Source organism: Chenopodium quinoa, unplaced genomic scaffold (assembly GCF_001683475.1).
Source record: "Chenopodium quinoa cultivar QQ74 unplaced genomic scaffold, ASM168347v1, whole genome shotgun sequence".
Lineage (NCBI taxonomy): Eukaryota > Viridiplantae > Streptophyta > Magnoliopsida > Caryophyllales > Amaranthaceae > Chenopodium > Chenopodium quinoa.
The window spans coordinates 1,088,680-1,113,364 of NW_018742810.1; the positions used below are offsets into that span (position 1 = coordinate 1,088,680).

Below are 24,685 nucleotides of genomic sequence, written 5' to 3' on the forward strand. Positions count from 1 at the left end.
CTCGGCACAACCCCTGAGACCAGTTTACGTGTGTTTGCTGTGCAGGAAGCCCTCGTCCCAGTCATCACTTGGGTCGAGTTCAGTGTTCAGCCCACAAGTAGGGTCTAGACGAAGGACCAATTGTTTTCACCCGAAACAAGCACATTTATTGTTTGAAATAACATGTTGAAATGTTTAATTATAATAGAATGCTAAGACTAATATTAGGTATACGAGATTGCTTGCATTGCATTACAAAAGTCACATAGTGTTTCGAAAATGTTATAAAAACCCTAGTATGATGCCATTCCTAGCTAGATAGAAATCTTGAAAACTTTGCATGTCAATAACATAATTGACACAATAAGCCCAAAAAACCAAAAATTAAAAAAATAAATAAATTAGTAAGCATATACAAGTATGAAATTACCAATACAAACGATAATCCCTAGAATCACTAAGACAACGTACTTTTTTTGTTTCCTCTATTCATATATTAACTTTGACTCTATTATTAACATAATAACAACATATATTATCATAAAATTTGTTGTAGATAGGTATTGATATAAAGTTTCATATAATATAGTTTTTTTTTTTTCAAAAATGAATAAATAATATTCATTAATATTTTCTTGTGTAAAAATAAAGTCATATTAGTTCATCGTCATGTGTGCAAAGTTTGACTATCAGTTAAATTTGAGATAGAGGGAAAAATAATTACACATTTCCTTATTAATTTAGGCCCCGTTCACTTCACCTTATTTTTGCTGAATTGAAATTATTTTTACTGAACTGAAATTATTTTTGCTGAACTTAAATTATTCTTACTGAATTGAAATTAATTTTACTGAACTGAAATTATTTTTGCTGAACTAAAATAATTTTTTACTGATTTTTTATTATATTTCTTCTTTATAGTTACTGAATAAACTGAACTTAATTTTACTAAACTGAAAATATTTTTATTTAATATTATTTTTTAAGGTAAAAAACATGAAAAAAACGAAGTCCCTCGCGTAGGGTTACAGTCTTCGCTCTCGCCTAGGGTTCTGTTCAGGAAGTTGTTTTTCCAATCAATTTCCACAAATTGTTGCTGTGTCTTTCTACAATTCGGTATCTAAAAGGCCTTTCCGAGTTTGCTGATCATGGATGACTGTTTAATGAAGGAATGGGAGCGATTGAAGTTAACTGACGATGAGAATTTTGTCTTTGGACAATCGAGTGCATCCTCGATAGAGGAGGGATCGAATACTAAGATTGCCCTGTCTCTGGTGGGGAAGTTACTCACTAAGAAACCCTTTAATGCTGAAGCTATGAAAACGGTGTTAAAAAATTTATGGCGAATTGATGATAATGTAGCGATCCGCAGTGTGAACACGAATATATTTTTGTTCCAATTCTTTAACATCGATGATAGGCGTAAGGTGCTGGAGGGTAGGCCTTGGGTGTTTGATAATCAAATTCTGCTTCTGAAGGAAATATGTGACGAAGAACAACCCTCGGATGTTGTGTTTGTCTCATGCCCTTTCTGGATTAGGATCATTGATATGCCTTTTGGTATGCGTTCGCCTAAGGTGGCTCGTGACATTGGGGATTGTATTAGGGAGTGTGTTGAGGTTGATGAGTCAGATCCTCTCTATTAGGAGGAGTACATGAGGGTTAAGGTGGTTGTGGATATCAATAAACCTCTTAGGAGAGGTATGAAAATTGCTGTCGAATCTGGTTGTACCAAATGGATTGGTTTTAAGTATGAGAGGCTTGGAGATTTTTGTTATTATTATGGTCGAATTAGCCACACAGACAAGGACTGCGAGGAGAAAGATAACTCGATGGGGAGTCACCTATTGTATTCCAATATGGCCCATTCTTGACTGCTTCCCCTCATCGATCAAAAGTCCCTAAGGCTCAAAGAGAAAAGGAAAAAAGATGGATGGAGAGACTGAATACGAACGGTAGAGTGCAACGATCGGATTATAATGACCCTAAGGCCATTCGGCTTGGACCACCTAGTGCTGCCAGGAAGTTGCTATTTTCTACCCCTATGGCATCAGGCGCTAATTCCCCTATGCCGAGATCCATATCTCTGAAAGCTGTGGATGGTGATGGTAATGGAAAGATGGTTTTGAGGCCTATAGCTATTCAGGGAGCGTATGATTATGTACCAAGAAAGGATACGGGTCAGATGTTCAAAGAGTCCTCACGTGATGATGCTATTCTACACGATGTGGTTGATAATGTTGTTGTCCAGGCTATTGATATGGAGGTGTCTGAAGGGCAAGTGCATGCTGTAGAGTCGAAGAAGAGAAGATTAGATGCTACTGAGATGGCCTACCAGGGAGCCGAGGCAAATTGCCATGAAAAAAGAATGAAACGCAGTGTGTTTTTTGAAAATAATGTTGAGGCTATAATTAAAGTAGGGAGTGTTGGGGATACCCAAACTCCCGAAAAACAATGAAAATTCTAAGTTGGAACTGTCACGGGATTGGCAACCCGTGGATAGTTAGCACTCTCTGCGACATGTGTTGGAGAGATAGGCCAAATGTTGTCTTTGTAATGGAGTCTATGATTGATGCAAATCGTCTTAATAAAATTAAAAATAAATGTGGTTATATTGATGGTGTTTGTATTAGCAGTAATGGGAGATCGGGGGGTATGGGTATGTGGTGGAAGGATATTAAGGTGAATGTGATCTCGTACTCTTTACATCACTTTGCTATTGATATTCTTGATGATAATAATGTTGCGGTATGGAGGGCTATTGGGATTTATGGGTGGCCGGAACAATCAAATAAACACTTGACTTGGTCCCTCATGTCTTCTTTGAAAGGTGAATGTAGCTTACCATGTCTCATGTTTGGTGATTTTAACGAGATTTTGAGTCCGAATGAAAAGGAAGGTGGCTCCCAAAGGAGTGAAAGACTCATGGATGCTTTCCGTGAGGCTATGGATACTTGTACTATGCGTGATTTGGGATACACAGGCAACATTTTCACGTGGGAAAGGGGTAACACCATGGACACTTTTGTGAGGGAAAGACTTGACAGATTTATTGCAACTGAAGATTGGTGTACACTTTTCCCGAATTTTATAGTCAGCAATCTGCCCATCTTGAAGTCACAGTCCTATTATTTAATCTACGGATAGAATAGTTGCCGGAAATTGTGGGAGTACGGGTTATAAATTTGATGCTCTCTGGTTGTCAAGAGATGAATGCAGGGAGGTGGTAGCACAGGGTTGGCGTGAAAGTACGGGGCTTAATATGGCAAATAAAGTGGCTATGTGTAGTGAGAAGTTAGCTTCATGGGCTGCTTTGACCTTTGGTTCAGTGAGGAAGAGGATAAAGAAGGGGGAAAAAAGAATGAGGGAGTTAAAAGGGGGTGTGATGGATGGGATGAAGTTAGAGTTATGTAATTCTCTTGCGGCGGAGCTTGAATCTTTATATAGATTAGAGGAGTCGTACTGGCATGCGAGAGCTAGAGCAAATGAACTACGTGACGGAGATAAAAACACAAAATATTTTCATCACAAAGCTAGTCAAAGAAAGGCCCAGAATAGAATTATGAAGCTACGGGATGATAATGGGATGTGGTTTGAGCAACGTGTGGATCTTGAAAGACTGATAGAAGCATATTTCACAAATCTCTTTGCTACGAGCTCGCCAATGGGGTTTCATGATGCGTTGGAGGGGATTGAGGAAGTGGTGTCCGATGAGACGAACGAGATGCTAGATAGTGAACCAACTGCAGATGATATTAAAAATGCTTTATTCCAGATGCACCCCAATAAAGCTCCCGGCCCTGATGGTATGCATGCCCTCTTTTATCAAAAATTCTAGCACATTGTTGGTCCTGATATAATTAATTTTGTGAAGAAATGGTGGAGAGGGGATGTGAGTCTATCGGAAGTGAACAATACTTGCATTGTCCTAATTCCGAAGTGTGAGGCTCCGACTCAAATTTCTGATTTTCGACCCATTAGTTGTTGTTACGTGATTTATAAAATTGTTTCGAAAACAGTGGCAAATAAATTGAAGGTGGTGTTAGACAAGGTGATCTCTATTAATCATAGTGCTTTTATTCCGGGTCGAATTATCTCGGATAATGCACTTGTGGCTTTTGAAATTTTCCATACGATGAAGAGGGGTGGGGAAGGGAAGGATGGAAGTTTTGCTCTAAAGCTTGATATGAGTAAGGCTTACGATAGGGTGGAATGGGTGTTTTTGGAGAAGGTGATGGATAAAATGGGGTTCTCAGGAGCTTGGATCGGAAGAATTATGAATTGCCTTCAGAGTGTCCAATTTGCTTTTAAAATAAATGGGCAAATTTCAGGGTCGGTCATTCCTACTAAAGGGCTTCGACAAGGTGACCCAATATCTCCTTATCTCTTTTTAATTTGTGCTGATGCTTTTTCTACTTTGCTAAACAAGGCTGCGAGAGATGGTATGATCCATGGAGCTAAAATTTGTTGTGGTGCCCCCCGTGTTTCACATCTATTTTTTGCCGATGATGGTATCCTTTTTGCTAGAGCCAACACTATAGAGTGCTCTGTGATAGCTAATATAATTAGCAAATATGAAGGAGCTTCGGGCCAGAAAATTAATTTTGATAAAACTGAGGTGACCTTTAGCAAAAAAGTATGTTATACTCGTCGGACAGAAATTGTGGATACTCTTGGGGTTCGGGAAGTTAACAGACATGTAAAATATCTGGGTTTGCCGACAATAATTGGTATATCTAAGAGAGCTATCTTTGTAGGGCTTAAAGAGAGGCTTTGGAAGAAACTTCAGGGTTGGAAGGAGAAATTGCTATCGAGGCCCGGGAAGAAATTCTGATCAAAGTGGTAGCTCAGGCTATCCCGACTTACATGATGGGAATTCTGAGGATACTCGATGGAATTATTGAGGAGATCCACTCTCTTTTAGCTCGTTTCTGGTGGGGGACTACGGGAGCAACAAGAAAGTTACATTGGCAGAAATGGGATGACTTATGTAAACCAAAGAGTATGGGTGGTCTAGGCTTTCGTGATCTCCGTTGTTTCAATCAAGCTCTCCTGGCAAAACAGATTTGGCGACTTCACCATAACCAAGGTTCCCTCGTGCATTCTATTTTAAAAGCAAAATATTTTAAACATTGTGATGTGCTTGAAGCCTATCGGGGTTATGATCCGAGTTATACGTGGAGAAGCATATGGGGTGCTAAATCTTTGCTTCTTGAGGGGTTGAAGTGGAGAGTGGGAAATGGAACTGATATCCCGGTTTGGGATTGTGCGTGGTTGCCAGGGAACTCTTCGATATGTGTACCTTCCCTATTGGATAGAAGTGATATGAGCTTGCGAGTCTGTGACTTGATTGATCATGAATCAATGTCGTGGCGAGAGGAGGTAATTCGCAATAACTTTAATGTTATTGAGCAAACTTAAATATTGTCAATCCCTTTATCATTTCGGAGTGTGAAAGATCGGATGTACTGGTGGCCTTCCAGAGGTGGAGAATTTTCTGTGAAATCGGGTTATTGGATGGCAAAACAAGGTCCGACTACAATCCAAAGACACCCACAAGATGAAATATGGCGAATAATTTGGAGGTTGAAGGTTCCTCCAAAATTAGCTCATTTCCTGTGGAGGGCCTGCAAAGGCTTCCTGGCTGTGCGTGAAAGGTTATATATCCGTCAGTTGCTTGTAGATAAATGCTGTACAGTTTGTGGTGAGGGTGATGAGTCGGTGATTCATGCCACCTTTGGATGTAAGGCCGCAAAAGTCATCTGGGCAGCTAGTAGTCTCAATCAGTTGGTTGCTCAAGCTCCTTCTGCCTGTTTTAGTGACAGATTCCTATGGTTAGCTTCAAAGACCTCATATGAAGAATTGTGTTTGATAGCAACATTAAGTTGGGCTGCTTGGTGGTGTCGAAACAAAGCTATCTTTGAGCATTAATTCCCATGCCCCATCAGTATAGCGTCGAACTTAACCAAATATGTACATGAGTATGTGGACTATGCAAAAAAGGTATTCATGAATTATGGAGTGCATGGACTGCCTGCCGCAAATGCTTAGGCTCGGCCTGATGTGGGTCTGGTGAAGATAAATTGTGATGCTCATATAGGGAGGGACGTTGGCCTAGGGGCTGTAATCAGAAATGAGGAGGGGAAGGTGCTGGCTGCTGCTGTGAAGCAGAGTGCTGCTGGGTGGACATCAGAAATTGCAGAGGCAGCTGCGTGTCGTTATGGACTTCAGTTGGCAAGGCGACTTGGTTATTCTGCTGTTGTGCTGGAGAGTGATGCATCCATGGTTGTGTAAGGGGTTAAGAAGAATGCTGCAAACTACACCCCTTTTTCTTTAATTGTTGATGATGTGTATGCTCTTTCTCAATCTTTTATTGCTTTCTCTATGTCTCATGTTAAACGTGCAGGGAATATACTCTAGCGCACCATGTAGCTAGATGGAGTACTAGAGATTGTATTGAACTTGTTTATTTAGGTCCGTTTTCCCAACGTCTCTTAACTCTGGCGGAAATTGACCTCCTTTAATGATACTCCGTAGGTGTTTTAAAAAAAAAAAAATTATTTTTTAAAGTGAAATGAAGTGCTCTCAATCTCTCATCATTTTAATTTTTAAATCTTCTCAGCAGCCTGTATGGGCTACGCTTCCCTTACATCAACTTTACCTCATCTTTCCTCAAGGAAATTTGATGGTGCACGAACTTTTTAATTAAAGTTGAAAAGTAGCAAGTCAAAGATTCAATCACCTTTTATAAAAAAAAAGTTACTAGTATATTGTAATATACAATTATACATCCAAAAAAGAATTGTACAACCACAAATATTCCAAAAAATTATTTTTATTTATTTTTTTTGAACCAAACACTTATATTACAAGGAATACAAGTTTATTGCAGGTTCTATGAGGGTTAGCCATTGTAAAAAAAAAAAAAAAAAAAAAAAAAAAGTTTACAACACCCTTGACAAACTAACTATTGAGTACTTAGTAAGTTAACATACAGCATTCAACTAACTATTGAGTACTTTGTATAAAATGCAAACTAACCCATCGTGCAATTAGCAAAGACATAGATCAAACTTGATTGCACCCACTGGTATCCCAAAGGTAAGGGTTACTAATTGAGTTCCTTCCAACCCATTTTTACAACCTTATTATTCTAGTTCTCTTCCTTCAATAAAAACTCATTTTAAAATCAATAATAAAAAGGCAAAAATTTTCGACTTTCAAATAAAAGGGACAAAATTTCAGATTTCATTCCCCCTACTTTTTTTTTTGGAGGTAAGCGGGGCCCACACAGCCCATCCTATCACAAGAGAAAACTGTGGGTGGGAGTGCCCGGGAGTGTGCTCGATCCTGGGACGGAATGTGGTGTAGCTCCACTGAGCTATTCACTCACTGCACTTCATTCCCCTACTTGTGAACAAGAATTTTGGTCATTTTTTAATATTTTAGCTATGAAATCCCCCAAAAAATAAAAAAGTTGGAGTCTTGGATACTATTTTTTTTAGTGTTTAGAGAACCACAAGGACGAGTGATGAAAATCGATCACAAAATCTCTTGAAATCGGGAGTAGGGGTGTTCAAAAATTGGTTCGAACCGAAAAATGGACAGGACCAAATTAATCGGTTCAGTCTCCGGGTTGAGAAATTTATTTTTCCGGTCTTCGACCCGGTCCAAAACCCTATAATGATTAAGATTATCCTTAACAACCTTGGAAAACTTTAGTCATATGAGCTTTTTTGTGCTAAACATACAAAAAAAAAGACGTTAACTTATTGCTTTTCCTTTATTTTTTTTTGAGTTTTTCATAAATTATTTAAAATTTAGGAAACTTTTTTATAGAAATTCTAAAATCGATCCAAACCGGTTCGGTCCGATCTTTGATTCTTGAAATTCAAATTTTCAATTTTCGATCCGGTCCGGATTGGTCCGGTTCAGACCGATCTTGGACTGATAAGCGTATCCTATAAATTGGTGGGCCGATGTACATTAGATAGCCTGAAATAATGAAGAAGGGCCCACTTGTTTAGCTGGCCCTTCTGATTATCCATCTGCCACGTACGCCTCTCACTCTCCCTTCACTCTTCTTCTTCTGTACTCTAATTTAGACAGAGAAAATAAAGAAGAGTGAGAGAGAGAGAATCGCCGACGAAGAAGGCGGGAGGACGTCGAAATCGCAAAAATGGCGTTTTCCGGATATTCTTCCATTACAGGAAACCCTAATTCCGCCATTCTCTTCCCTCCTCCTTCTCCTTCTCTTACATTATCCCCTAAATTATCTTCTCTTTCCTTCAATCATCCTCCTTCTTTGTCCTTCCGATTCGATCAATCTCACCGTTCTCGGATTCATCATCGTCGTCTTCATCGCAATTCTGTGGTAATTTCTTCATTTTTTAAATTATGCTTTTATTTTCTGTTAATGTTATGAAATTGTTAATTTCTATCAATTTTGAATTTGGAAATGAATTTGAATTAAGAATGCAATTTAGTAGGAAGGCTAATCTGAATCTAGTTGGAGATAATGGGAGGGATAGGGTGGGGTTTAGAATGTTCAATCTGATTGTTTTGGAGTGTTGGGAATAATTTGTTAATTTATGATTAGATTTCCTAACTCTTATGGAGTATTGATGACCTAATTATATCATGAATGTTGTTTAAGTAATGATGTTGTATCCTTTAGTAGGAAGGGTTTCTGGCAATTGAAGATTATGTAAGATATAGGATTTTTGGGGATTTACTTGAATGATTGATTGTGTTACTAATTGTTGGCAGGTTATGGCATCTACTAGTACTTCAAGGCCACTGAGGATTATGATATCGGGTGCTCCGGCATCTGGCAAAGGAACGCAATGTGAGCTTATAACTGACAAAGTAAGCACATATCTCCCCCTCTCAGCCTCGCTTTCGAAGAAAGACATGGGTTGAGGATGTCTTTAGATTTTAGTATTACGCTATTATTTCTTCGGTTTTGAGTTTGAAAGATGGTTGATGATTGATTTGAAAATCAGGCAGTTCCTCATTGTTTTGTGATTGTTGTCATAGTGAACTATATAACATTCATTTATTGTGATAAATTTTCTGTTGAAAGTGCTCTTATATCAAAAACTTATGATTAATGTTCCATGTATTATTTCCCTTCTTTCTTCTTATGTATGTACTATGCAACTTGCGCTTGTTGTGGGTCTTGTGGCTGTATTTCCCTGCTTGATTATGTTATCACTTAGTTCTTATGTATGACTTCATGATGGATCTCTACGTGACTATGTTATCTCTTAGTTCTTTGCTTGAAATTCTCTTTATGGGATTGCCCCTGAAGAAAACAATTGAATCAGGTAATCCTCATATATGCAGTATGGTTTGGTGCATATTGCTGCTGGAGATTTGCTTCGGGCGGAGATTTCATCTGGTAGTGAAAATGGAAAACGAGCAAAGGAATACATGGATAAAGGACAGCTGGTTCCTGATGAAATTGTTGTGATGGTAATGTACTATTTTGCATAAACTTATACCACAATGTTTGCATCATCTGTTGACAGCTCCTTACCTTAGCTGTTATTATGCAGATGGTCAAAGACCGTCTGATGCAGCCTGATTCACAGGAGAAGGGCTGGCTTTTGGACGGATATCCAAGGAGCTTATCTCAAGCAATTGCTCTGAAAGACTTTGGGTTCCAGCCTGATCTTTTTATTCTTTTGGAAGTAAGGTTTTGTTTATCATTTTTCATTATTTAAGTGTTTTCCAGCAATTAGATGATCTTTGCACCACAGTTTTATCTAAGGAGATTCTCAAAGAGGGGCATTAGAGTTTGCTAGTATTTTACCAACTCTTGCTTGATTTTCCTTCAATTATTCTTTCTATCTTTTGGTTTTTAATAGCCGTGCTAGACATGCCTAGTACAGCGTAATGGCCATATATGACCCCTCCATGACCTTCTTTCACCAGCCATTGCCTTTAACCTCAGTTCTTTGAAAATTCCCCCGAACATAGAAGTATAAAAAAAAAAAAAAAAAAAATCTTGACATGAATAGACAATCCATGGTGTTATGAGAGAGCAGCATTTTGTGATGCATTCGATATGAACCTTCAACCAATTTTCGACCCCCCACACCCCCCCACCCCCAAAAAAAATAAAAAAAATAAAAATTATGCCCATTTCTTTATTTCTCTCATTAAAGTCATGTACTTGGGAAATATGATACAATAGTTTTCTGGATTTTTTTGATATTAATGTGGAAGCAACCATTTGGACATAATGCACAAATTACACTAGCCATAGCCCTAACTGACTTTGATGCTGAGATTTTGTCTTGTGATCTATAGATTTTACCATGGAAATTTGATTGGTTCCATCTGTTAAAATATTGTGGCATTTTGTGGTCTTCTTTAGATTTACTTGGTATTTCTAAATGTATATGCAGGTACCTGAAGAATTGCTTGTTGAGAGGGTTGTTGGACGGAGACTAGATCCTGTTACTGGAAAAATCTACCATCTGACATATTCTCCTCCTGAGAATGATGAAATTGCTTCCAGGCTTACCCAGCGCTTTGATGATACTGAGGAGAAGGTATGCACCTAGTCAATAATTGACCATGTTGCACTTCTTTTTTTGTTTGTTTGTTTGTTTGTTGTCGTTGTTGTTGTTGTTGTTGTTGTTGTTGTTGTTGTTGTTGATCTTCTTTTAAGGGCATTATGTAGGCATATTTTGTCATTTACTTTGCTTTTTTTTTTTTTTTTTTTCCATTGTATTTAGGTAAAATTGCGCCTGCAAACTCATCATCAAAATGTGGAGGCCGTGCTTTCCATGTACGAAGACATAATTGTGAAGGCATGTCTACTTATCTTATGCTTCTTTTGTTTTTCCACATAATCTTTCATTTATCCCATATTAAAGTGCAACATGTGGTGTTTCTTTATTTGTTGGTCTGATTATGGTTTATTCGGTATCTCTCTGCCTCGTAAACTACACATCTCCATTTCCAAAGCCTATGGAAAATTCTTCTTAAGTAGTCATTTTGTGTTCACTTATTGAGTTGGTCGAGTATTCTATAATATATTAATGAACTTTGCTCTTCCATGATCTGAACTTCCCAAGGATATATGTTTCTGTGTAAGACATCTATATCTGTTTTAATGTTATTTGTCAGCACAAGGTGAAGAGTCCTAGTTTAGGTCATGGTAATGGCTGTTAAAAACTGAAATCAGGTTGTTGCTTTTTTTGGTCATCTGAATTTCTTTGTGGGAAGCATTTGGTGCCATTGACTTGATCATTTAAGAGCTCTTATCTGATTATCATTGATTTAACATCTTTGTCATGACTCATGAGATCTTTGTGATAATAGAAGGGAAAGATTGAAGCACATCTAGACTTCTAGGTGTCCCTAATTTACCCTTACAGAATGATTTATTAAAAAGAATTTTCTTTCCTAGTACGATAAGAGCATGCCTCTTCCATTGGAAGACTTTCAGAATTGTCTTTGTCTACCCTGCAACAGGGAAACTGCCTGTCTCTTCACCCAAATTATCACAGTTCCCATCCATTTCCAAATCCCCTTATACACCTACCATCACTACTAATAATGTTTACTTTTTGCTGAATGTGATTGTTGCCTAAAATACATAGGCTTCTTTGGTCAACCAAGCATTGGCAGAATTGAATAAGGAATGCCTGAAATTAGCAAATATTAATACCTATATTTAATGCTTAGCATACTATAGTCTGGTTTTACAGCTTTTACCCCTGGTTTGATCCAGTTCAGTTTAGCTTGGTGGGCAGGGAAGGAGAGTGGTAGGGTATTGAGTAGGTGTAAAGAAATGATGACAATTTCTTAAGAAGTTGATAACAAAAGGTCTGGAAGAGTTTTGTTGAATTAGTTATAAGGCAAAATGCGAGTCAGCACTCTCACCATTTTTTCGGGATGAAAGAGGGACTCTGAGAGGGTGGTTACTATCCATTTGGTCCCTTCTTGTAGGGCTGAGACGGAATGATTTTATAAAAGAGTGTGAAGGTGATGTTATAGGCCTCTAGGTGCCTTGTATTATTTTCTCCAGGATTCTACTTTTTAAACATTGGGCTGCAGATTCTTCTCTGTTTGCCCTCGGGGAAGCAGTTTAAGTTTACTTAGCTTGTATATGGATTTTTTTTTAAATTGTAGATTATGATTACTGTTGAGGGTTGGCGTTTTAGAGTCCTCAGACCTCAAGATACAGTAAGAAGTCTCAAGATGCTCCTTGGCCATACTGGTTGAATATTAAACAGTGCTGTACGCCAGAGGGAAATTTCTGTGCAGTATATTTGAGCATTTTGAAAGTTGAAATTTTCACATCAAGAGATGCTATCTGCTAAATAATTGAGAGTTACATCACCCACATATGGTTTTAATATAATTAAGTTAATATTGGGTTTGAAGCGGCTCCTTCATAAATTGGTGATTAGGTGGAGAGATGTGATACGGGATGTTCTGTGCCCAAGATACTTTGTCTACTCCTTTATCTTTCCAATCTGCCTTAAATTTGTATTTGGTGTTCTGGGAAAGATGTATGCTGTACCCATGTTGGTTAATGTTAAATTTTACTAAAACTCCTAGTTACACACTTACAAAAACTGACAGTTTCTTTGTTTTATGGGAGAAACTGGGTTTCAAACACAATTAACCTGATTTGAACAAGCTGGAACAGCAAAGACATCTGAAATGGAGTGCATATAATATAGACACACACCCACACATTTTGTTACCTATATTTGAACAACTGTGACTTGTAATGCGAGTTACATATTTTATATTTAATTATTCAGTTTTGGCACTGGTATCAAATATTGTTCGAGTGCTCCCTTATGTTAATTGTAACTTATTTAGGAAGTGTTTTTTGCTTTCTGCAGGTTGATGGAAGTGTTTTAAAAGAAGATGTATTTGCTCAGATTGACAAGGCACTCTCCAATCTTGTGGAGCAAAAGACAGCTTCAGAATCCGTGGCTGCCTAGATGTGACTAGTAGTGAGCTTACACATACTCTACCCGTCCTCTCTTCTTGCCAAAGATTCCCTTTATTTGTCACTAGATAGCCATTTTTATTTCCTACTGCTTGTAATCGTCTTGATTGTTGATAATTCTTTTGTAGAAAGTTTTTGGTTGGTATACATAGAAGCAGCCCAGCTTTCATAAGAACTCACCAAAATTAGTTTTGTTGTAAACATACGACAGAAATGAGGTTTATATCTTGATAAATGAAAGCCTCCATGGCATCGTACATTTTGGAGGCATCATATGACTTTTATATATCACGCTTAAATTCAAATATGTTTTCACTATTTATTGTGAAGAGTTTATAGAATGTGCTTTATATAAATATTGTGACTTCTGATTTGCTAGTTTAGCCTACTGGGAAGCAGTGTGGAAGACTCGCTGGAAGGTTTCTTACTATTGACTATTGATATGGAAATCCAGACTTTATGATCATTGATTGAAGTCAACTTTGCATGAGGTATGCGCAAATTGCATTGATTTATGTTGAATATTTTCTACCTACATATATTAGGTGCACCTGTCCATTTCCTTCTTTTTTCTATTGCTGAGACACTTCCGAAGGAAAGTTCTTTTTTTCTTTGTAGTGGATGGAAAAATTCTGTTGACGTTTGAAATAATTTACAAAGTTTACAATTGAAAGAATATGATTTACAAAGTTGAAAAGTCCTTTGGACTTGTCTCCCCTGATAGACCCTTGAGCTTCCAACAAGGAATCGTCATCGTGAGGATCCAGTTGAAGATGGGGTCAGTGTTGGCTGAACCAAACAAGCCGCCAAGGCTCTTTCCAAGCAATTAACTACCTCTGACATTGATGGTCGACTTCGGCCCTCTAGGCCGACACAATCCACGGCTAGGTACCCTATGAACTGCACTGCCTCTATTTCCACTGGTGTTGGAGGCGGCACATTTGGGTCCAACACCCTGTGGATTTCACCTCTCATAATGTATGGCACCACAAAATCCACTACATTTCTTGGCATTCCTTCTTCATTAGTATGGATGGCTTTGTATCCACTAAGTAATTCCAAGAGTACTACTCCGAAGCTGTAAACATCACTTTTTGTAGTCAATATGTGGAGTCTGTAGTACTCAGGATCGACGTATCCTAAAGTACCAGCAGCCCAAAGAGACAGGTGAGACTCCCCGTCTTGGGGTCCCATCAATGACAACCCAAAATCCGACACCTTGGCTGTCCAATTACTGTCTAGCAAAATGTTTGAAGGTTTAATGTCTCGATGAATGATAGGTGGCACAGCATAGGCATGCAGATAGTCGATCCCCCTAGCTGCATCAAGTGCCACCTGAAGTCGATTTGGCCATGATGCAATTGGAGATGAGCCCTTAAATTTGTGAAGATGGTCATGTAGGGTACAATTACTCATGAACTCATAGACAAGAACTCTCTCTTTTGCATCTTCGTAAAAGCCTAGTAGCCTAACTAGGTGCTTGTGGTTGAGCCTCGAGAGAAACTCAAGCTCAGCCATAAATGCTACATCCCTGTCTTCTTGCTTACGCCTGATTACCATTGCACTCGAGGCGGAAACTTCTGCTCGCTTAATTGCCACCTCTCTCCCATCTTCTAATATTGCATGGTAGACTGTTCCAAAACTACCTATACCGATTCTATACTCTTGAGAAAAGTTGTCAGTCACTTTTACTAAGGCCTCTAGAGAAAATTCCTCGAGGTGTCCTCCATTGCCCAAGCTATACATATGGCTTAACCTTTTTTTCAACACTGGTGGTGCCACTTGTTGATCTTCTGACTCACGCCGTGGTATTTGGGGATTCTCCGCTAGCTCAATAGGTCCTGAATCATGCACCCGGCTTCCCCCACTTCCGCGACATCTACACAAGAAAAAAACCAAAGATGCTACCAATGAAAGGGACCCTAAACACCCTACTACTAACAACACAATCATCTTAGGTGTCCAACCATTGCTATTCTCCGAGGGCTCCAACTTGGAGTCTGGAGACGGAGGAGATGAAGGCGCCTTTGGATCACAACGTTGGCACACCATCATTCCCAAAGCACAATAGTCACCATATCCTGGCAAAGGATCACATGATGGACAGTAACTTGTACAAGGTCCAGGCATCACCCTAGCAAACACCAACTGATTCCCATTAAGAGTGCTATTCCCCCAACACAATACCGAATAATTCGAAGCAACAACACCACAAAAAACACTCCCTTTAGCTACAATTCCAATGAAACCCGTCTCCACCAATGTCGTAGGCATCCTAAAACCGTCGTCCCCCCAACAAACAACCGTGTCATTGACACGCACAGTGCAGCCTCGGTTATCTCCTAATGCTAAATCCTTGAACACACCTTCTGGTTGATTTCCTGCCACACTTCCCCAACAAGATAAACCTCCATTTAAAGATATTGCACAAGCATGTTGTGATCCAGCTGCAATAACACTATAATTCCCATTTTTAGGCTCTTTTCCCACAACTTTACTATCATTCCCTGAACAATAAATGCTACCATTATTACTATCTAAACCACAAATAAACTCATTACCAACAGCAATGCTGGAAAAACTTTTGGTGGAATTATTAGATTTCCATTCCTTCCACAACCAACAATTGAGATTATTAGTTCCATTTACAATCCCACAAACATGTGAATTTCCAGCTTCAACTTCACTCAAAATCGGACCGCGATAAATTCTTTTATGTGACATGTTAGTCCCATTAACACCATCTAAGAACCTCCAGCATTCCATGACTGAATAAGATGATGCAAGAGATTGTGATCTCATTGCACAAAGGAATCCCTTTCCACCCACAATTCTAGAGTATGATACATTAGGGAAAGGGATTCGGATTCCGGTTGGGAAACTAGTACAATTGATGAATGATTGTTTATTCAATGAAGGTACTAATGCACAAACTAGTGTTTTGTTAGAGGTATAGGAAATGGAAACAGTGGAAAGGGAATTGAATTGAGGAAAAGAAAGAAAACAAAAGGCTAAAATGAAGAAAAAAGTTGGGAATTTAAATGGGAAAGCCATAGAAATGATGGTTTCATTGTTATGAAAGAAGAGTAAGGTAGAAAAGCTGAAAAAAAATGAAATTTATTTAAGGGGGTTTTTAAGATGTTATGTAGAAAATTAAGGTATGTTTATAGACCCATTTTACGCGTTAGGAATAATAATGTAAAGAAAAGTTTGTATTATAATTAAATTTGGAATATAAATATAATTATAATAGTAGTTGTATGACTAAGTCATAGTTTGAATGGATCATAAAAGGGGAGACTAATAAAGGACTAAAACAGACGCGTCAACATCTGAGTTACTCGGTCTGTAACTCGTAGTTGCCCTACATGACTCGTGCGAGTTGACTCGTGTGATACATGAATAACATGATGTTCCTTTTTTTTTTTCCTCTTATTACTTTTGATTATACTACTAAACATCGTTACACATTGTTCATATTCTTAATCATGTTGACCATCCTCTGTATCGTATATAGTATTAATTAGCAATCCTCTATATCATTTGTTTCTATAAATATTTTGTAATAGCGTTTTTATTTCCCAAGCAAATCCTAAAAAGTATGTATTCCGTAATTTGTAACACCTAATTTATCTCCGTACATAATTTTTTTAATATTAAGAAGCATAAAACACTATAATTGCTCTAATTTTTATTTTTTTTTAAATTCATAATTGAGTGATATAGTGATGAAATACATAAATATAAGTATTACTCCCTCCGTCCTAAAAAGAACGACCCTTTTACAGGGTTTTCACGGGAATCAAAAAACTTACATGGGAAATACAAGTGTATAGGAAAGCTAACAAAAGTACATTAAAAAGGTAAATTTACATGTGATTTGCAAAAACGTAGAGAGAGAAAGTAATTAAAGTGTATGGAAAAAACAAAATTTACATGAGAAAGCTAATTTTGCACAAATCTTATTGTAAATTGGAGGATATTTTAATGTAAATGGGATGAACATTTTGGGACTAAAATTTGGCCAAAAGGGTCGTTCTATTAAAGACGAAGGGAGTATTATTATTTCCTCTGATGTTTTGTGCTCTGTAGTTATACAAAAGAGTATAAAATTTGACTATTTCAACTCTATTAAATGATGTAATCTAAAATCTATGTACACATAATCACTTCATTCATTCAATGAAAGACTACAATAATAAAGTTTTATGCTTCGATTAGTCCACTTTAAGGATACTTCTACAAGAAAAAACTACCGAGTACATGACAATCATCTAAAGTTGACCTAAAATAAAAAACTAGAGCATACAAAAATTAATGATTAAGATTCAAGAGTTTGGAGTATTGAAAAAGTTTAGATTTTTTTTTTACCTAAATTAAAAACTTTACCAAAAGAAATATAACTTTAATCTCTTATCTCTAAGCCTTTCCTGATAAAGCATCTCCTTATCTTAAGATAGCAGGTTTAAATCGTATCTTTTAAACTTGATAAATAGCCTTTTTTTTAGCAGTCTTGTAGTATTTTTAAATTAATTTGCTGCAGATTGCACCACTTGCTATAGAATTTTCAGTCACGCATAAGGAGCCTGATTTCTCGCCTTTGTTGGTTAGTTGACCGATACTTTCAGTTATGATTTTTGTAACTTGCTTTTCTATTTTCATCGAGCAAAGAAGAGGAGGTATATAAGATTCAATTTAAGTCTCGAGTGCCACATTATGACCAACCAACTCCCCCAGTACATTCCTTGCATAGCTAGGCGCATCCATGGATTTTTGTCTTTGCTGTCTTTGAAACTTCGTGGCGAGTAGACTATTTCGATCACTAATTGTTCTGAATTTGGACTAGAATGTGTTGTTGTTCTATTGGTCTATGGCTGTTACTGTAGATAATATAATACTTGGTTTTATTTTTGTTTTCTAATTGAAGCTGTAGGCATTAGCTGATAAATGAGATTAGTTTAATTTTTTCTCCTATTTTGCTTGTCTCTCTTCTATTTAATAATAGCATCTTATAGACTTATAGTCTGATTTAATTATTATCCTAATTGATGACTTTTTAAAAAAAATTTAATTACAATTGCATATTATTAGTATACCACAGTAAGTTTGTTATATATGGGGTATAATCCTGTGCAATAATATGTGCTAACCAGTGAAGATACAGAAGTTTGCTTATCTTTTATCACTTGGTTGATTTCATGTTTGCTTACTTGAAGCTTTATAGTGTGTCACTAATGTTTTTACCTTTCTTATCCAGCATAAAGTTCCCTTTTTATCCATTGAAGGGCTTCACCATCTGCATATCTTCATCTTTGTTCTTGCGGTTGTTCATGTCACTTTGTCTGTCTTGACCGTTGTTTTTGGGGGAGCAAGAGTATGTATCTATTGTTATGTTATTGTTGTTCGACCTTTGCTATGTTGTTCAAATTTTAGATGTAGCTAAATCTTTGTTTTGTTAGTTTTGCAGATTTGGTCGACACTCTTGTAGTTATGATGAGAATAAGAAAAAGAAAGAGCAGAGACAGATCTTGGATGATGATTTTTTATTTGTTTAATCTTCCATGGCTTCTTATATTCCTCGGTCTCTCATCCAAGGTCAGGTTTTAACCTACTATTCTTCATTCTCGCTTTTTTTTTTTTTTGGTTTATTTTTTTGCTTTGAATTTGTATATATATCATGGGATTTGGGTTTTGCTGGTGTTAATGGTGAACCTGTCACCCTAACTGAATCAGTTTTAAAGGCCATGGCTGCTGCATTGGCTGCATTTCTTTATGATAAAAAGAAAGGTGATTTCTTTATGTTATTTCTCTTGCTTTCTTTATTTCTTTGTGTTGTGTTACAGTAATAAAATAGGAAAGACTGCAATGTATGATTATTTGAGGGATTGAAAGGTGGCACATAGAAGGATTTCGAGAGTTTTGTCGTTGAGAGAGGAGTGATGATTCCGAGTTGTTGTTGCTTTTGATTGGCGGAAGTAGTAGCCGTTAATTCATGCACCAATTTGAGAGGTATTGAGCACTCATTTTTTTTCTTCTTTGGTGGAGGATTTTAACTCTGATTTGTTTCATATGCGTGAAATAGTGAAATTGAGGAGTGCTCTACTCTCTTTTTCTTCCCTTTCTCAATGCTTCCTCTTCTTCCGGTAATTTCTCTCCTTTTTTTTTTCTTTGAATTTGTTTCCTACTTTTAAATTAATCACCGAATTCCTCTGAAAAATAATTGTGGGGTTTTCAAATTTGTGACAAAATCTGAATTAAAATTGATACTTTATTGGTATAAAAATGTGCCCTTTTTCTTATGATGCCATTTAGTTGAATGATTATTGTCTTGCTTTGTAAATTGTATGCTTCTTGTTTTGTCATCGACTCATCGTAATTGCTGAATGCTGCTGTATTTAATTCGTATGTTATCAATTTCTTATTCTATAATTGTAGTAGAAATGTTGTTGAAAAATAGATTTTGTTATTTGATTTTATCCTAAGTTTACAACCATATTATATTGTTGTTCATGTCAATAATAGAGAGAATATAGAGAATAGAGAGAATAGAGTTGTTAGTTTGTTTTTTGATTCATATGAGCCACTTAGGGCGGGGATGAGAATTGATCCCAGGATCACCTGGAACCGGGAGGAAAGCTCTTACCACCTGAGCTATCCCTCACTCTCAGAGTTGTTAGTTTGTATTAGAGTATGCACAAGTTTATATACAACCTAAAGGATTAGTATTAGGGCTTTACATTGGCCCGTAAACTATACATTACACACGGGCTTAACATCCCCCCCCCCCCCTCAAGTTGGAGCATGCAAATCACAAATGCCCAACTTGCCAAGTAAATACAAGAATTGTTGTTTACTCAAAGCCTTTGTGAAAATATCCGCAAACTGATCCGTTGTCTTTACATATGACGGATTAATAACACCGTCCTAAATTGCATCCCTAACATAATGACAATCAACCTCAATGTGCTTAGTACGTTCATGAAATACCGGATTCTGAATATATATGCTGATTGACTGTCACAAAACAAACTCATTGCACGCGGATGAGAGACACCCAAACTGTGTAGGAGAGCCTTCAACCATTTCAACTCATCAGTTATATTAGACATTGAACGATACTCTGCCTCTGCGGAAGACTTAGAAACCGTATGTTGCTTCTTAGTCTTCCAGGAAATAGGGGAACCACCAAGAAACACCAACCATCCAGAAATGGATCTTCTCATTAAAGGGCAACTAGCCCAATCCGAGTCACACCAACCTGTCAAGTGTAGATCACAAACCGCAGACAATAGGATACCTTGACCCGGACATCCTTTTAAGAAGCGAACCGTACGTAGGGCAGCTTCCCAATGATCTTGATGAGGTTGTTGCATGAATTGAGACAAAATATGAACTGTATATGCCAACTTAGGCCTGGTGAAAGACAAATAGATCAAGCGACCCACAAGACACCGATACATTTCGCAAAGAAGAGGGGTCTCTGATTTTTCCAGAGTATCGTTTTGCTCAATGGGAGTACCTGCCGGGCGTGCCCCTAGTAGACCAGACTCTGCTATGATATCAAGAGTATATTTTCGTTGACATAAGAATATACCCTCCTGACTCCGGGAAACCTCAATATCAAGAAAATACTTCAACACACCCAAATCTTTCATATGAAAGCAGTCACTCAGATATGATTTGAATGTTGAAATTATAGTTGAGTCATTACCCGCAATTATTAATTAAATCATCAACATACACCAAAACACTAAGTTGAATAGTACCATTTTGTAGAGTAAAGAGAGAGTAGTCAGAGTACGACTGTTTGAATCCTTACCTTTTCAGAGAGTTGGCCAATTTTGAAAACCAACATCGAGGTGCCTGTCATAGCCCATATAGAGACTTTCGAAGTCGACACACCAAGCCGGACTGTGAGCCGTGGAAACAGGGGGCTTCATATAAACCTCCTCATCAAGATGGCCGTGCAAGAAAGCATTTTTCACCGGCTCCAATCAGGTTCCCCGAGAGTTGATCCTGTATAGCACACAAAGTGTCAGTGAATTGGACAAAACAACGTGAATCATCAATCATTTTAGACACCGATATTAAATTGCAATTTAATTTGGGGACAAACAAAACATTCTCAAGAATAAGTCCATCTGCCAAATATACTCGCCCCTCCTCCATAGCCAGCATGGGCACCATCCGGGAGTCCCACAGGGCAAGGAGAAATAGAATGTACGTCCATCAAACAAGAGTTGTCACCAGTGACATGATGAGAGGCTGGCTCCAGTATCCACTATCCAAGACAAAGAAAAAGGCTCACCAGTCATCTTATCTTGTTGTTGTTTATTAACCATATTTAACAGCATTCGGACATGTTCAGGTTGAAGCTCGGATAAAACCGCAAGAGTATCATAAGGGGGCATAGGAGAACCACCAGCAGGGCTGCTCACGGCATGAGCCCGTGCCAAGGGTCTGCTGGAATCCGTGGCGGCAGCAGTAGTAGGAGCAGAGGAAGCAGCGGCAGTAGAAGGCCTATTGCTAGAGGGAGAAGCGTGCTGACCCGAGGATGCAGCACCCCCTTTCTTGCCATATTTCTCAAGCCACCACGAAGGGTAGGGTAGCCATAGAGTATAAAACATCCCGTAGTGTCATGCCCCGAGCGTTTACAGTGAGAACAGAACAACTTCGTTTTATTAACCCGAGAAGCTTGAAATTGTCGTTCATTAGAGGAAGGAAGAGCAAAGACATGGGCATCCTCCTTTGCCACAGGAGTCTTGCTTGAGCGATACTCCGCGAGCGCTCCTCTCGAAGGAGAGCCTGATACGCACGGTCTAGGGTCGCCAGAGGTTGCTGAGACAGAAGGTTCGTTCGAACCATGGCATATTTTCCATCATCAATACCAACCAGAAATTGATGCAAGATCTCCTCATCCCTGTCCTTCGCATACTTCGCAGCAATATCACAAGAACACGCACCATACTCACAGCCATGAGGTGGTTTGAGGCGCACAAGATCATCGAAAAAACTCATCAATTGAGTATAATACTCCTCGACAGTCATGGTGGGGAGTTGCTTGCAGTTGATGATGGAAGCCCTCAATTGTTGCAAATCAAAGGCCGCTAGCCTCACAATACCGTTTCTCAAGATACTCCCACAAGCGCTTGGCTTCATCGAAATAGGGAATTGAAGCAGCAATCTTCGGCTCGATCGTCCTCAATATCCAAGAAACCAACATAGAGTAGACGGTATCCCAATCAAGCAGCCGCCGTTGTTCAGTCGGTTTGGAGATGGTACCATCAACAAACCCAAATTTGCGCCTTGATTTCAAATTAAAGACAGAGAAATAGCCCTAGACCAAGATAGATAATTATCACCCTTCAAGATCACATGAGTAATCAAGTTACCGGGTTGATCGCCGGAGCCAAGATAGAAAGGAGAGGAAAGATCAATTTTGCCGTCGTCCACCATTGTTAAGGAAGCAGAGAAGATTAGAGATTAGATAATAGAGAAGAAGAAAAAAAAAAGAGTATTTAGGGTTTAGAATTGTAGTGGCTCCGATACCATGTCAATAATAGAGAGAATATAGAGAATAGAGAGAATAGAGTTGTTAGTTTGTATTAGAGTATGCACAAGTTTATATATACAACCTAAAGGATTAGTATTAGGGCTTTACATATTGGCCCGTAAACTATACATTACATACGGGCTTAACAGTTCAAGAAGCTAGATTAAACTTTTTTCTTCTGTGAATGTTTGGTCCATGTAAATTGACGCCAGTGAGATGGTTCAGAGGTAATCAGTATTGCTCTTTTAGAAGTAATCCAACATTTTATATTGCCATTTTTCAGCATGCTGCAGCTGGTGCTCATGTTTACTTAGCTGGATTGCAGGACCAAAGAAGAAAGAGGGCAAGGCCAAAGAAGAAGCAAACTACCAGGTCAGTGAGAGCTAGATTGCAGTTTCCAGTAGGAATAATTGATAGGTACTTGAATAATTGATGCTCCTGTTTACTTAGATGATGTTCTTGAGTACGCTGCTGCTGAGGTATGAACAGTCATCCCACTTAGAGTATTTAAGTATACCTCTTGTTATTTTTTAAATGAACAGAGAATATTCTGTATGCATTCTGAAGCCACTGTTCTTCAGGGGATTGACGTAAAAGAAATGCTTGCTGGAGCAGCTCTAATAGATGAAGAAATTAGGATTCCTGTGGTAAGTTCCCTTGATTGTCTAGTTTAATATATGAAAGAAAAAGATGCAATAAAATGTAATCTGACTTTAGATATTGTCCTCTTATAATCCAATGGAACTAGAGCTTTGATTCATTTTCATTTGCGACAAATGACTTAGGAAAGGCTTTCATTTGTAACTGAGTTCACATGGTTGAATCAATGAATGCCTTGCTTGATTGAGATGTTGTTCTATTACCATATGGCCATGCACACCTTTTTCTAATTTGATGATCTTTGTTTCAGTTGAGAAACAATCCTGCAGCTCTATTGGCTTATTTGGCTATGCGCTGGTATTGGATCGGGTCGTGTCGGATCGAATACTGCAGTTAGGATTGGAACTTTTGGTTCAGATCGGAGTTGGGTTCGGAACAGATTAGTTTCGGATTGGAGTTGGGTTTGGATCGTAGTTGGGTTCGGGTCGTAGTTGGGTTCAGGTCGGAAGGTTCCTTTGGGCAGCAAGCCAGTATCAAAGTTGCCTAATTTTAGATCTGATTGTCTTGAGTCTGCCCTGTAATTTGTGATATCTCTTGTTACGTTTTGCTAAAAATTATAAAAATTTACAAATGACTATTTTTAACGATTTTTTGATATATCTTTTGTTACGATTCCAAAAAGATCATATATGTCTATTTTTTTTTTATATATGTATAAAGCACAAAATTTAGCTATACAAGTGATTGTGAATAGTGCCAAATTACAAATGTTGCAATTATACAAGTAAAGCTGGGCATGGGCCGGGCTGGCACGCGAGCTACCTCGCACGGCACACCAGATGGCTCGGCACGAGCACGGCAGCGGCACGACACGACACGTGGAACGGCCGATGGGCCGTGGGCCGTGCCGTGAACAAGGAAATTGAAATTTGGCACGAGCACGGCGAGCGGCACGAACACCGGCCCGTCGGCACAGCCCGCCAAGCACGATACTTTTATAATAACATTAATATTTTTTTAACATAATAATAAAGAAAATATTAAAAAAAAAATGGGCGGCACGGGGGTCGGCACGACACGGCACGCTAGGCACGTGGGCCGTGCCGTGCCGTGGGCCGACTTGTGAAAATGACCGGCACGGCACGGCACGACCATGCCAGGGCACGACACGACCTGCTGTGTGGCTAGGCACGGTTCACGGGGGCACGGCACGGCACGGTGCCCAGCTTTATATACAAGAGTAGAGGAAATAATATTTATTTGTTCACTCATATTAAATACAATCGCAAATGTTCTTTAACGTGTACAAACAAATTCCATAAAAGTATAAAACATTACCAATAATGATAATAATACTTTTTCCATTAAAAAAATGTGTAGTAACAATTGGTTATTATTTATGAAATATTTGATTGTTAAAATAATTTTGTATGGTGGAAGTAATTATGACGATAGTAACTTAATAAATAATAATAAGGAAAATAATTAACATAATTCTAAGGGCGAATAATTAACTAAAGGGGTAATATTTAATAAAATGAAGCATTTATTACATTGATTTAATTTAC

General features: G+C 38.2%; 4 protein-coding genes across 8 annotated transcripts; 3 read left to right on the forward strand and 1 right to left on the reverse strand.

The window, feature by feature from the left end:
• Positions 1 to 4,848: 4,848 nt before the first annotated feature.
• On the forward strand, positions 4,849 to 5,400 carry LOC110725079 (uncharacterized mitochondrial protein AtMg00310-like). The gene has a single exon (XM_021904551.1). The coding sequence runs from the start codon at positions 4,849 to 4,851 to the stop codon at positions 5,398 to 5,400; it is 552 nt and encodes a 183-aa protein (XP_021760243.1).
• A 2,655-nt stretch (positions 5,401 to 8,055) lies between these two features.
• Positions 8,056 to 13,284, forward strand: LOC110725223 (adenylate kinase, chloroplastic-like). Its single transcript, XM_021904710.1, has 7 exons — positions 8,056 to 8,353; positions 8,749 to 8,847; positions 9,328 to 9,456; positions 9,540 to 9,674; positions 10,395 to 10,541; positions 10,728 to 10,802; positions 12,855 to 13,284. The coding sequence occupies exons 1-7, from the start codon at positions 8,159 to 8,161 to the stop codon at positions 12,954 to 12,956; spliced, it is 882 nt and encodes a 293-aa protein (XP_021760402.1). The 5' UTR covers positions 8,056 to 8,158; the 3' UTR covers positions 12,957 to 13,284.
• A 283-nt stretch (positions 13,285 to 13,567) lies between these two features.
• On the reverse strand, positions 13,568 to 16,206 carry LOC110725222 (serine/threonine-protein kinase-like protein CCR4). Its single transcript, XM_021904709.1, has one exon. It carries the CDS (start codon positions 16,016 to 16,018, stop codon positions 13,715 to 13,717), a length of 2,304 nt encoding a protein of 767 aa, XP_021760401.1. The 5' UTR covers positions 16,019 to 16,206; the 3' UTR covers positions 13,568 to 13,714.
• A 1,130-nt stretch (positions 16,207 to 17,336) lies between these two features.
• Positions 17,337 to 23,795, forward strand: LOC110725224 (glucose-6-phosphate isomerase 1, chloroplastic-like). Of its 5 annotated transcripts, none has more exons than XM_021904712.1 (7): positions 17,337 to 17,570; positions 18,222 to 18,338; positions 18,424 to 18,973; positions 22,843 to 22,889; positions 22,968 to 22,996; positions 23,099 to 23,164; positions 23,428 to 23,795. In XM_021904712.1, exons 3-7 carry the CDS (start codon positions 18,957 to 18,959, stop codon positions 23,512 to 23,514), a joined length of 246 nt encoding a protein of 81 aa, XP_021760404.1. In that variant the 5' UTR covers positions 17,337 to 17,570; positions 18,222 to 18,338; positions 18,424 to 18,956; the 3' UTR covers positions 23,515 to 23,795. The 5 variants fall into 5 exon arrangements, 3 of the variants coding, with proteins under 3 accessions (XP_021760404.1, XP_021760403.1, XP_021760405.1); XR_002512141.1 differs by having other exon boundaries at positions 17,338 to 17,570; positions 18,424 to 18,559; XR_002512140.1 differs by having other exon boundaries at positions 17,338 to 17,570; positions 18,424 to 18,559; positions 22,843 to 22,996.
• The last annotated feature ends 890 nt before the right edge of the window (positions 23,796 to 24,685 follow it).